General features: G+C 35.6%; 1 protein-coding gene across 1 annotated transcript in view; it reads left to right on the forward strand.

The window, feature by feature from the left end:
* CCDC15 (coiled-coil domain containing 15) overlaps positions 1-11,848 on the forward strand; it is a 97,636-nt gene that overhangs the window by 44,290 nt on the left and 41,498 nt on the right. The window contains exons 12-13 of the mRNA XM_011934587.1: positions 7,664-7,756; positions 8,949-9,052. Of these exons, the coding sequence (XP_011789977.1) occupies positions 7,664-7,756; positions 8,949-9,052 (197 nt within the window). The remainder of the gene's footprint in view (positions 1-7,663; positions 7,757-8,948; positions 9,053-11,848) is intronic.

Consider the following 11,848-nt stretch of genomic DNA (forward strand, 5'->3'; position numbering starts at 1 on the left):
AGAGGAAAAGTTTTCTCTTCAAGCCCCACCTGCTAATTCTCTGCTCTTCAAAGTTAATCACTGTCAAGAGTTGTATGCATCCTTTGAGTCCTCTTTATAAGCATTTATACACATGTAAATGTAGACACATTAAAAAATTGTGATAAAATATACATAACATAAAATTTCTCATTTTAATCCTTTTTAAGTATACAGTTCAATGGTGTTAAGTACACTCACATTGTTGTGCAACCATCACCACCATCCATCTCCAGAGTTTTTTTCCATCTTGTAAAACTGAGACCGTATACATGTTAAACAGTAATTTCTCAGTCTCTTCTCCCCATGTCCCTGGCAACCACGATTCTACTTTCTGTCTTCATGAATTTGATTACTCTCAGTACCTCATATAAGTGAAATCATACAGTATTTGCCTTTTTGTGCATGCCTTATTTCACTTAGCAGAATGCTATGGCATATTATAGGAGTTACTTCCTTTTTAAGGCTGAATAGTATTCCACTGAATATATATACTACATTTTGATTATCCATTTATCCATTGACTCTTCCACAATCAGTTTTCTTTGTTCTAGACCTTCCTATACAGTATGAATCCTGTTGTGTAAGGTTCCTTTAACTCAGCATAATGTTTCTAAGATTCATTCATGTTGCTGCATCAATAATGTGTTCTTTGCATTGCTGTATAGCGTTCTATTATTTGAATGTATCACAGTTTGTTTATTCAATCTCCTATTGATGGACATCTGGGTTGTTTCCTGTTTGTAGCTATTTGGTACTGGGAATGGGGTGCTGCTAAAACAAATATTGAAAAAATGTGGAAATGGCTAAAAAAATGGATAATGGATAGAGGTGAAGAATTTTGAGGCCCATGACAGAGAAAGCCTTTATCATTTTTTAAATTATTGTTGTATTTTGAAACAGATTGTCACTCAGTTGCCCAGGCTGGATTGCAGTGGTACAATCATAGCTCAATGAAGCCTCAAATGGGTGGCTCAAGTGATCCTCCTGCCTCAGCCTCCTAAGTAGCTAGGACTACAGGTTGTGCTACCCATGCTTGGCTAATGTTTTTATTTTTGTAGAGACAGGGTCTTGCTGTATTGCCTGCTCTGGTCTTGAGCTCCTGGCCTCAAGTGATCCTCCTGCCTCAGCCTCCCAAAGTGTTAGGATTGCAGGTGTGAGCCACTGCTCCTGGCCATCATTTTAGAGAATATCTTCATTTTTAGAAGCAAAATATTGGTAGAAATGTGTACATTAAAGATACTGTCAGCTGGGCGTGGTGGCTCATGCCTATAATCCCAGCACTTTGGGAGGCCGAGGTGAACGGATCACTTGAGACCAGGAGTTTGAGACCAGACTGGCCAACATGGTGAAACCCTATTTCTACTAAAAATATAAAAGTTAGCCAGGCATGGTGGCATGCACCTGTAATCGCAGCTGCAAGGGTTGAGGCACAAGAATCACTTGAACCTGGGAGGCTGAGGTTGCGGTGAGCCAAGATCGCACCACTGCACTCCAGCCAGGGCGACAAGAGCGAAACTCTGTCTCAAAAACAAACAAACAAACAAATAAATAAAATAAAAAATAAATAAAAATACTGCCAGTGAAGCTCGAGGAAATGAGGAACATATTATTGGAAACTGGGGGAAAGGTAAAACTTGTTATTTAGTGGTAGGAAGCTTAACTAATTGTTGTATGGAAGACATAACTTACAAGCAATGAACTTGGAAATTTAGCTGAGATTTGCAAGCAAAGTGCTAAAGGTACAGTGTGGTTTCTTCTTGTCATTCCCCAGAGAGGCTGCCAAGGTCTGTCTGGAATCCCTCTCTCCATGTTGTGGACTAGAAATTATTCAGGCAGTAAGCTAGGACAATTGTAGTGCTGACCACATTTGTTTCCTGTCTATGAGAAGTAATCATCTGTGTTTCCTCATAGCCAGTGTTTAAAAACCATTGTTTTATAGATTTTTGTTTGTTTTTTGTTTTTTCAGCCTTCAGGAGAAAGGTAAATTCCATTCTATTATTGTACTGTGGCTTCAAGCAGAAGTCTCTTTATTTGAATATCACTTAATTTCATTCTAATTGACCTAGTATCTTTTTGGCTCTATCTCTTCGTATTATCTTATAATGGTTGCTCTGAGGATTACAATATACATACCAAACCTTTCACAGTCTACTTTGAGTTAATAGTTTACCACATTAAGTAAATGTAAAAGCTTTATAATCAGATAGGTCATTTTACCCTTTCCCCTTTATGTTATAATTGTCATAGGTGTTCCATCTACCTACACTGAAAACTCCATTTTTTTGCCTTCAATAATCATACATGTTTTTGTGAAAAACTTGAGAGAGTCTCTACTTTTTTTTTTTTTTTTTTGAGACAGAGTCTTACTCTGTTGCCTAGGCGGGAGTGCAGTAGTGTGATCTCGGCTCACTGCAACCTCCGCCTCCCGGGTTCAAGCCATTCTCCTGCCTCAGCGTCCTGAGTACCTAGGATTACAGGTGCTTGCCACCATGCCTGGCTAATTTTTGTATTTTTAGTAGAGATGGGGTTTCGCCATGTTAATCAGGCAGATCTCAAACTCCTGCCTCGTGATCCATCCGCCTCGGCCTCTCAAAGTGCTGGGATTACAGGCATGAACCACTGCGCCTGGCCGAGAGTCTCTACTTATTGACTCTTTTTGTTGCTTGCCTTTCATTCCTGAAGTTTCAAATTTCTCCCTGGTATCATTTTCCGGCTAACTTTACCTTTTCTTGTGGTGCAGGTCTTGTAGCAATGCATTTGCTTAATTTTCTTTCATCTGAGAATATCTTTTGTCATCAGTCCTAAAATATATTTTTACTGGATATGGATTTCTGGATTGACAGTTCTTTTCTTTCAGCACATTAAAAATATTGTTCCACTGTCTTCTAGTTTCCAGTCTTTGATAGCAAATTTGTAATTATTTGCGTCATTGTTCTTCTATATGTAATATGTCTATTTTTTCTGGCTACTTTCAAAACTCTTGTTATTTTTTGGTTTCCAGCAGTTTAATTATGATGTGTCTGGGCATAATGATTTTTAGTTTATCCCGTCTCAGGTATGATGAACATTTTCAATCTGTAAATCTGTATCTTTGACCAAATTTGGAAAGTTTTTTGCTATTATGTCTTCAAATGTTTTTTATGTACCAATTATTTTCTCCTTTCCTTCTGCAACTCCACTGACACAAATGTTAGACCTTTTGATATTGTCCCACAGATGCATCATTGACATGCTGTTCATTTTTTTCCAGTCTTGTTTTTTCTCTTTGTTCTTCACATTGGATCATTTATATTGATCCAGCAGATTCAAGTTCACTGACTTTTTTTTTCATTCTTCTATTGAGTCTATCCAGTGAATTTTTGATTTCACATGTTGTGTTTTTCTGTCTCTAAAATTTGGATCTGTATTTTTAAATAGTTTTTATTTTTGTGCTGAGAACTTTTATATTTTCTTTCACTTCAATTGGGTTTGCCTTTACCTCATAGATACAGTATTAATCACTGCTTTAAAGGTTTTGTCTGGTAATTCAACATCTGGGTCACCCTGGAGTTGGGATCTGTTTATTATCTTCACCCCTCAAAATTGGTCACATCTTCCTGCTTTCTTCTTTGTCAACTAACTTTAAGTTGTATCCTAGACTTTTTTTGTGTGAGATGAAGTCTTGCTCTGTCACCCAGGCTGGAGTGCAGTGGCGTGATCTCGGGTCGCTGCAACCTCTGCTTCCTGAGTTCAAGTGATTCTCATGTTTCAGTCTCCTTAGTAGCTGGCATTACAGGTGCCCACCGCCACGCTTGGCTATCTTTTTTTTTATTTTTAGTGGAGACGGGATTTTGCCATGTTTGCCAGGCCAGTCTTGAACACCTGACCTCAAGTAATCCACTTGCCTTGGCCTCCCAAAGTGCTGGGATTACAGGCATGAGCCACCATGTTAGCCACCAGGCTAACATTTTTAATATTTATTTTGAGACTGGTTTCTGTTAAAATCCTTTGAAGCATATTGTATCTTTTGTTTGTTTGTTTGTTCTAGCAGGCAGTCACCCTGGTTAAATTCCAACTGTAAGTGATCTCTCCTGTGCACAGTGGCTCCAATGTTAGTTTAGTTTTCAAAGCTTTCATTATACTCCTATAGGTCTGTCCCATGCGTGCGCAGTTCAGGGGTGATTCTGAGGTATGTGCCAGTTCACACACAGAATTAAGGGGTCCACTTTCTAGCTCACTTCTCTCTAGGTTACCCCCTACACTCTCCAGATCCCAGGAGCTACATTTCCTGGAAGTCTTAGTTACAGTCAATGAGAGCAAGAGAGAGAGCCCAAAGTGTGTTTTGTCGTTGGCCAGTACTGGGAGTTCAGTTTTCTTTGTTGAAAACAGAAAGTAATTTCATTTTTATTGTAGAGAAGATAAACACAAATGAAAAAGATAACCAAAAATTTTAGAGGTATTTCTCATTAACATTTTGCTGTATAGATTTTCAGACTTTTAGAGTCACAAAACAAATAACTTTTTAAATAATAACAGCTTTATTGATATATACAGTTTATTCTTGTTATGCATAGTAGTTGTGTTATATAAAGTTACAAACACTGAATCAGGAAATACTGAATTTTTGCTCCTGAGGAGATACTGGGGTAGATTCCTGCAAGCCTCTGGTCATACCATTTTTGTCAGCTAATCACTACATAACCTTATTTTATATATATTTCTCTTTAAAACACCTTATTTAATATATACGGTTGATCTGTTAACATGAACTCACAGCCAACAGCACTGTAACTCATGCTGGAATGAAGCTTATCTAACACGCATATTTTTTCCGTGAGGTACACCACTGACTTTTTGTGCTTAGTAATAATAGATAGTACTTCACCTATGCATGGGGACTATTTTAACAGTGAAATCACTAACATAGAACACAAAAATGCAAAAACTTGGCACCAAATAGGCTGTAAAAAGGACACTTGTTTACAGTATGATAGCTGAAACAAAAAGGCAGAGTATCACCTTGGTCAGCCTCAGTTGGCAACATGCATATTGGGTGACTCACATTTTTCGCAGCTGTATGCGTGTCTGCAAAGGCCTGCAAAAACACCATGAGTACTGGGATTACACATAAACTTTAGTGAATGGGCAAATTTGCAAATATAGAATATGCAAATAATGAATGACTGTAATTCACATACCATACAATTGACCTATTTAAAGTATACAGTGTTTTTAGTATATACAGGGTTGTGCAAAAATCACAGGTTGTGTTTGTGGCATTAACCACTGTCAATCTCAGAACATTTTCATCACCCCCTAAAAGTCCTGTACCACTCCCCTTTTCCCTTTAGCCCCACCTCCAGTCCTAGGCAACCACTAAGCTATTTTCTGTCTTTACAGATTTGCCTATTCTGGATAGTCTATATAAAGGAGACCATGAAAGATGTGGCCTTTTGTGACTGGCTTCTTTCACTTAGCAGATGTTTTCAAAATCCATTGATGTAGCATATAGCAGTACTTTGTTCCTATTCATTGCTGAAAGATATTCTATTTTGTGCATATAGCACATTTTATTCATCTATTGATGGAAGTTTGGCTTATTTCTTCTTGGCTGTTAGGAATAATACTGCTGTGAACATTTGTGTACAAGTTTTTTTTTGTGGGCATATTTTTCACTTCTCTTGGGCGTACACCTCATAGTGGAATTGGTGGAACGTGTGATAACTGTGCTTGACCTTCTGAGGACCTGCCAAACTGATTTTTCCAAAGTGACTGCACCATTTTTCACTCCCACCAGCAGTATTTGAGGGCTTCAGTTTCTTCACATCCTCACCAACACTTGTTATTATCTATATTTTTAATTACTGCCATCCAAGTGGGTGTGAAGTAGCATCTCACTGTACTTTTGATTTGTATTTTCCTGATAGCTAATGATATTGAATACCTTTTCATGTACTTACTGACCATTTGTAGATCTTGCTTGAAGAACTGTTAGATGCTTTGCCCATTTTGTAATTGGGTTATTTGTGTTATGATTATTGAGTATGAGAATTCATAATATATTCCACAAACAAGTCCCTTATCAGATACATATGATTTGCAAATGTTCTCCTGTTCTGTGGGTTGCCTTTCTCTTTCTTGGTGGTTTCCTCTGCAGCACAGAAGTTTTTAATTTTGATAAAGTCCAATTTGTCTACTTTTTCTTTCATGGTTCGTGCTTTTATTGTCATATCTAAGAACCCATTACCTAAGCCAAAATCACAAAGATTTACTCCTATGCGATCTTCTAAGTCTTATAGTATTAGCTCTTATATTTAGGCCTATGATCAGTTTTGAGTAGATTTTTGTGTATAGTGTTAGGGAGAGGTCCAGCTTCATTCATTTGCATGTGGATGACCTGTGTCCCAGAATCATCTGTTAAAAAGACATTTATTTTTCAATTGAATTGTCTTGGCACTCTTATTGAAAATCAATTCATTATAAATGTAAGAGTTTATTTCTGAACTCTCACTTTTATTCCATTGATCTATAGCATATCTATCCTTGAATTAGTACAATTTGTCTTGATTATTGTATCTTTGTAGTAAGTTTTGATGTTAGGAAGAGTGAGTCCCCTAACTTTGTTCTTTTTCAAGACTGTCTTAGCTATTCTGGATCCTTTGCATTTTCACAAGAATTTTAGGATCATCTTGTCAATTTCTGCCAAGAACAACTGACATTTTGATGGAGATTTATTAAATTTGTTGATTGATTTGGGGAATGCTGCCATCTTAACAATATTAGGTCTTCCAGTCCATAAGCATGGGATGTCTTTCCATTATATAGGTCATCTTTCATTTTTTTTTAAACAATGTTTTGTATGTTTGAGAGTATAAAATTCACACTTCCTCTGTTAAATTTCTAAGTGTTTTATTCTTTTTGAAGATATTGTAAATGTAAATTTTTTCTTAATTTACTTTCTAGATTGTTCTTTACAAGTATAGAAACACAATTGATTTTTGTATATTTATCATGTGTCCTGCAACCTTGTTGAAAGATAAATAACTTTTAAACTTTAAAGATTAAATATTTTAAACTTTTTATTTCTAAAAGTTGGAGATCATTATTTGACCTATCTAATGTCCAAGTAGATATACCAAGTTATGTTGTAAGACTTTCCCAGTAAACATGGGTGGAAATTAGCCTGTTTCCTCCATGCCATTCCAATTGTTTGCTATGATATTTTTCTCTGGACTCTTGCACACTAAGAGGGTTGTATAAATTCAAAGTGATCATATGTAGAATGGAAATATTAAGGAATCTGGCTATTTATCCTAGATTCTATTCCAAGTGTACTCATGGCAGTGATTTCAAGTGACCACTTTAAAAGAATTTTCTGAACATTTTAATTTTTTGTTTATTCATATTTTTGACCTGAATCCTTTTCTTCTATTTATTATTTTATGTTTGGTTAATTCCTTCTGACATGGCTTCCTTTCATTCTTTTTTGATTTTATTCTTTATAGCCCCCTTTTTATTTATTTATTTATTTATTTATTTATTTTTGCTTCTTTACCAGTTAAGCCCAAGTTTGCAAAAGAAAAGAATAGATAAAAATATCAGAATGGCTCATGGGGTAGTTTTTGGTAATTTTGTCACTTTGTGTGACTGGACCTTCTAACAGGCTTATGATGGATATCAATCAGGATTGAACACTGAATTCCAAGCTCCACTGGCATTTCAGTCTGGCGTAGATAAAGAAGAAGATAAGAAAGAGGTATGTAATGATACTGCTTTTGGACACCAATATTTCTACTATGATAGTATTAATATATGAGAAATTGGAAACAATTTGTTGTGTCCTAACACATAAAAGAGCTAATACCACAAATTTCATAAATAAAATAAAAGTTGCTTGACTCGTTATAATGTGTTGAATTTCTTTTCTAAGCTCCTATGAGTTAGGGTACATTGAAGTGAAACCAATTATTTGATACTAATAAATTTCTCCAGCTAATGTATATTTGCCACTATAACTTATTTAAAGGAAGATAGTTACTTTATGGCTTTCTTTTTTCTTTCTCTTTTCAATCTAAAGTTAGTTTAAACCAATAGTTCTTAACCCTGGCCATGCACCAGAATCAGATGGAGAGAGTTTTTCAAAATACAAATATGCCTAGATCTAAACCAGATATACCAAATCAATATCTGAAAACAGAGGTTTAGGGCATTTTTGTTTTTTAAAAATACCACTGGTGATTCTGATGCATCATCAGTATTGAGTATAGACCTTCAATAATTTTTAGCAAAAAGCCCTGCACTACTCTGGTATATACATAGACATGCTTTTTGCTCATTAAATAGCTTGTGTATTTAAAAGAGTATATATAAATCCAGAGGTATGAATAGATCACATACAGTCTAGTAGCACTTGCTTTTATTCTACTTGTTTTGTTTGTGAGTCTGAGGCTTTAGTGTACCTCAGCCCTTCTACCCTCCTCCGTGCCATGTTAGGCTAGGCTTAGAGTATGCTTTTGTGATACTGTTTTAATTTTGAAAAGTTAAAGTAACTATTGTTCTGTTATAAAATATCTTCTACATTCTTTCTGTGGCCCTGCTTTTATGGTACTTACTACTTGGGAACACAGAGTAAATATTTCAGAGTAACACAGAGTAAATACTTCCTCTGGTTTGCCTATTAACATATAATAGCTATGTGCATGAAAATGTAAAATTCTTGTGTATGTGACATATAATAGCTATGTGCTTGAAAATGTAAAATTCTTGTGTATGTGACATCCTGAGTGATCATAGACAGAAGGAAATTAAAGACTTAATCCCATGTAACTTCTATATCATCTATTTTTGTTTGCTTGCTGTTTGTTTTTGTCTATGGTATAAGAATATTTTTCTTCCTTGGAAATTCCTCTGAAAGCAGAATCTTAGTAATTTTAACTTATTTCCTTTAGCGTCAAAAGCAGTACCTGAGACATAGACGACTTTTCATGGATATTGAGAGAGAACAAGTAAAAGAACAACAAAGGCAAAAAGAACAAAAGAAGAAAATTGAAAAGTAAGTTATTTAATCCGCCCTGTGAGCCTTAAATTGCCAGTTAAGATGTTTTTGGAAGATGAACTTTAGAAAAGGTAATGGTTTTGCCCTCTGATCCATGTTGAAAACAGCTGTTTTTGATCTGGGTGAAGTATTAGAAGATGGTGAAGAGCTATGGTTTGGTTTTTTGGTTCGATTTTCTATTAGACTTGATTTTTTAAGGGCAGTTTTAGGCTCACAGCAAAATTGAGCAGAAAGTACAGAGAGCATACCCTCTGCTCCACAAATGCGTAGCCTCTCCTACTGTCACTATCCTGCACTATAGTGGTACAGTTTATTAGAATTGATGAACCTACATTGATACATTATTATTACCCAAAGTCCATAGTTTACATTAGGGTTCACCTTTAGTGTTAGGCATTCTATGGGTTTTGACAAATACATAATGTCATGTGTCTGCCATTATGGTATTACACAGAGTACTTTCACTTCCCTAAAATCCTCTGTGCTCTGCCTATTCCTCCCTGTTTACACCCTATCCTGTGGTAACCACTGAACTCTACTGCTTCCATCGTTTTGCCTTTTCCAGAATGTCATGTAGTTGGAATCATACAGTATGTATGTAACTTTTTCAGATTGGCTTTTTATACTTAGAAATATGCATGTACGTTTCCTCTAGTGCTTTTTTCTGACTTGATAGCTCATTTATTTTAGTACGAATAATATCCCATTATCTGAATGTATCACAGTTTAGTTATTCACCTACTGAAGGACATATTGTTAGCTGCCAATATTTAGCAAATATGAATAAAGCTACTTTAAAATCTATGTACAGGTTTTTGTGGGGGCATACTTTTTAGCTCATTTGAGTAAATAACAAGGAGTGCGATTGCTGGATCATATGGTAAAAATATATTTAGCTTTATAAGACAATACCAAACTGTCTTCCAAAGTGGCTATACCCATTTTGCATTTCCACCAGCAAGAAATGAGATTTCTTGTTGCTCGACATCCTTGCCAGCATTTCGTGTTGTCAGTATTTTGGATTTTGGCCATTCTGGTAGGTGTGTAGTTGTATCTCATTGTTTTAATTTTTACTTCCCTAATGACATATAATATGGAACACATTTTCACATGCTTATTTGTCATCTGTATATCTTTTTTGATGATGTGTCTGTTCAGGTCTTTTGCTCATTTTTTGAGTCATTTGTTTTTCTTATTGAATTTTAAAGAGTTCTTTGTATATTTTGAATAACAGTTCTTTATCAGTCTTTCGTAAACATTTTTTTCCTGTCTGTAGCATGTCTTCTCGTCTGTTGACAGTATCTTTTGCAGAGCAAAATGAAGTCCGCCTTATCAGTTCTTTCTTTCATGGATTGTGCCTTTGGTGTTATATATAAAAAAGTCGCTGCCATACCCAAAGTCACTTAGATTTTCTGCTGTGTTACCTTCTAGGAGTTTTGTAGTTTTGCATTTTACATTTTTCTCTATGATCCATTTTGTTAATTTTTGTGAGAGGTGTAAGATCTGTGTTTAGAGTCATTTTTTTTTACATGTGAATGTCCAGTTGTTCCAGCACCATTTGTTGAAAAGACCATCTTTTATTAATCATATTGCCTTTGCTCTTTTGTTAAAAATCAGTTGACTGCATTTATGTGGTTGTGTGTTTTGGACTCGGTTCTCTGTTCTGTTCCATTGATCTCTTTGATCTGTTCCATCAATCTGTTTGTCTTTTGCCATACCACACTATCTTGATTATTGTAGCTTTACTTACATATTTTTATTGATACATAATAATTGTACATATTTATGGGATACATGTGATATTTTTATACCATGCAATGTGTATGATCAAATGTGTGAGTGTAATGATCAAATCAGAGTAATTAGGATATCTGTCATCTCAAACACTATGATTTCTTTGTGTTGGAAACATTTCAAATCTTCTAGCTGTTTTGAAATACACAATAAATTTTTTTTTTTTTTTTTTTTTTTTGAGACGGACTCTCATTGCCAAGGCTGGAGTGCAGTGGTGCAATCACAGCTCACTGCAGCGTTGAACTCCCAGGCCCAAGTGATCCTCCTGCCTCAGCGTCCTGAGTACCTAGGATTACAGGTGCTTGCCACCATGCCTGGCTAATTTTTGTATTTTTAGTAGAGATGGGGTTTCGCCATGTTAATCAGGCAGATCTCAAACTCCTGCCTCGTGATCCATCCGCCTCGGCCTCTCAAAGTGCTGGGATTACAGGCATGAACCACTGCGCCTGGCCGAGAGTCTCTACTTATTGACTCTTTTTGTTGCTTGCCTTTCATTCCTGAAGTTTCAAATTTCTCCCTGGTATCATTTTCCGGCTAACTTTACCTTTTCTTGTGGTGCAGGTCTTGTAGCAATGCATTTGCTTAATTTTCTTTCATCTGAGAATATCTTTTGTCATCAGTCCTAAAATATATTTTTACTGGATATGGATTTCTGGATTGACAGTTCTTTTCTTTCAGCACATTAAAAATATTGTTCCACTGTCTTCTAGTTTCCAGTCTTTGATAGCAAATTTGTAATTATTTGCGTCATTGTTCTTCTATATGTAATATGTCTATTTTTTCTGGCTACTTTCAAAACTCTTGTTATTTTTTGGTTTCCAGCAGTTTAATTATGATGTGTCTGGGCATAATGATTTTTAGTTTATCCCGTCTCAGGTATGATGAACATTTTCAATCTGTAAATCTGTATCTTTGACCAAATTTGGAAAGTTTTTTGCTATTATGTCTTCAAATGTTTTTTATGTACCAATTATTTTCTCCTTTCCTTCTGCAACTCCA

Source organism: Colobus angolensis, unplaced genomic scaffold (assembly GCF_000951035.1).
Source record: "Colobus angolensis palliatus isolate OR3802 unplaced genomic scaffold, Cang.pa_1.0 Scaffold137, whole genome shotgun sequence".
In the NCBI taxonomy this organism is placed as follows: Eukaryota; Metazoa; Chordata; class Mammalia; order Primates; family Cercopithecidae; genus Colobus; species Colobus angolensis.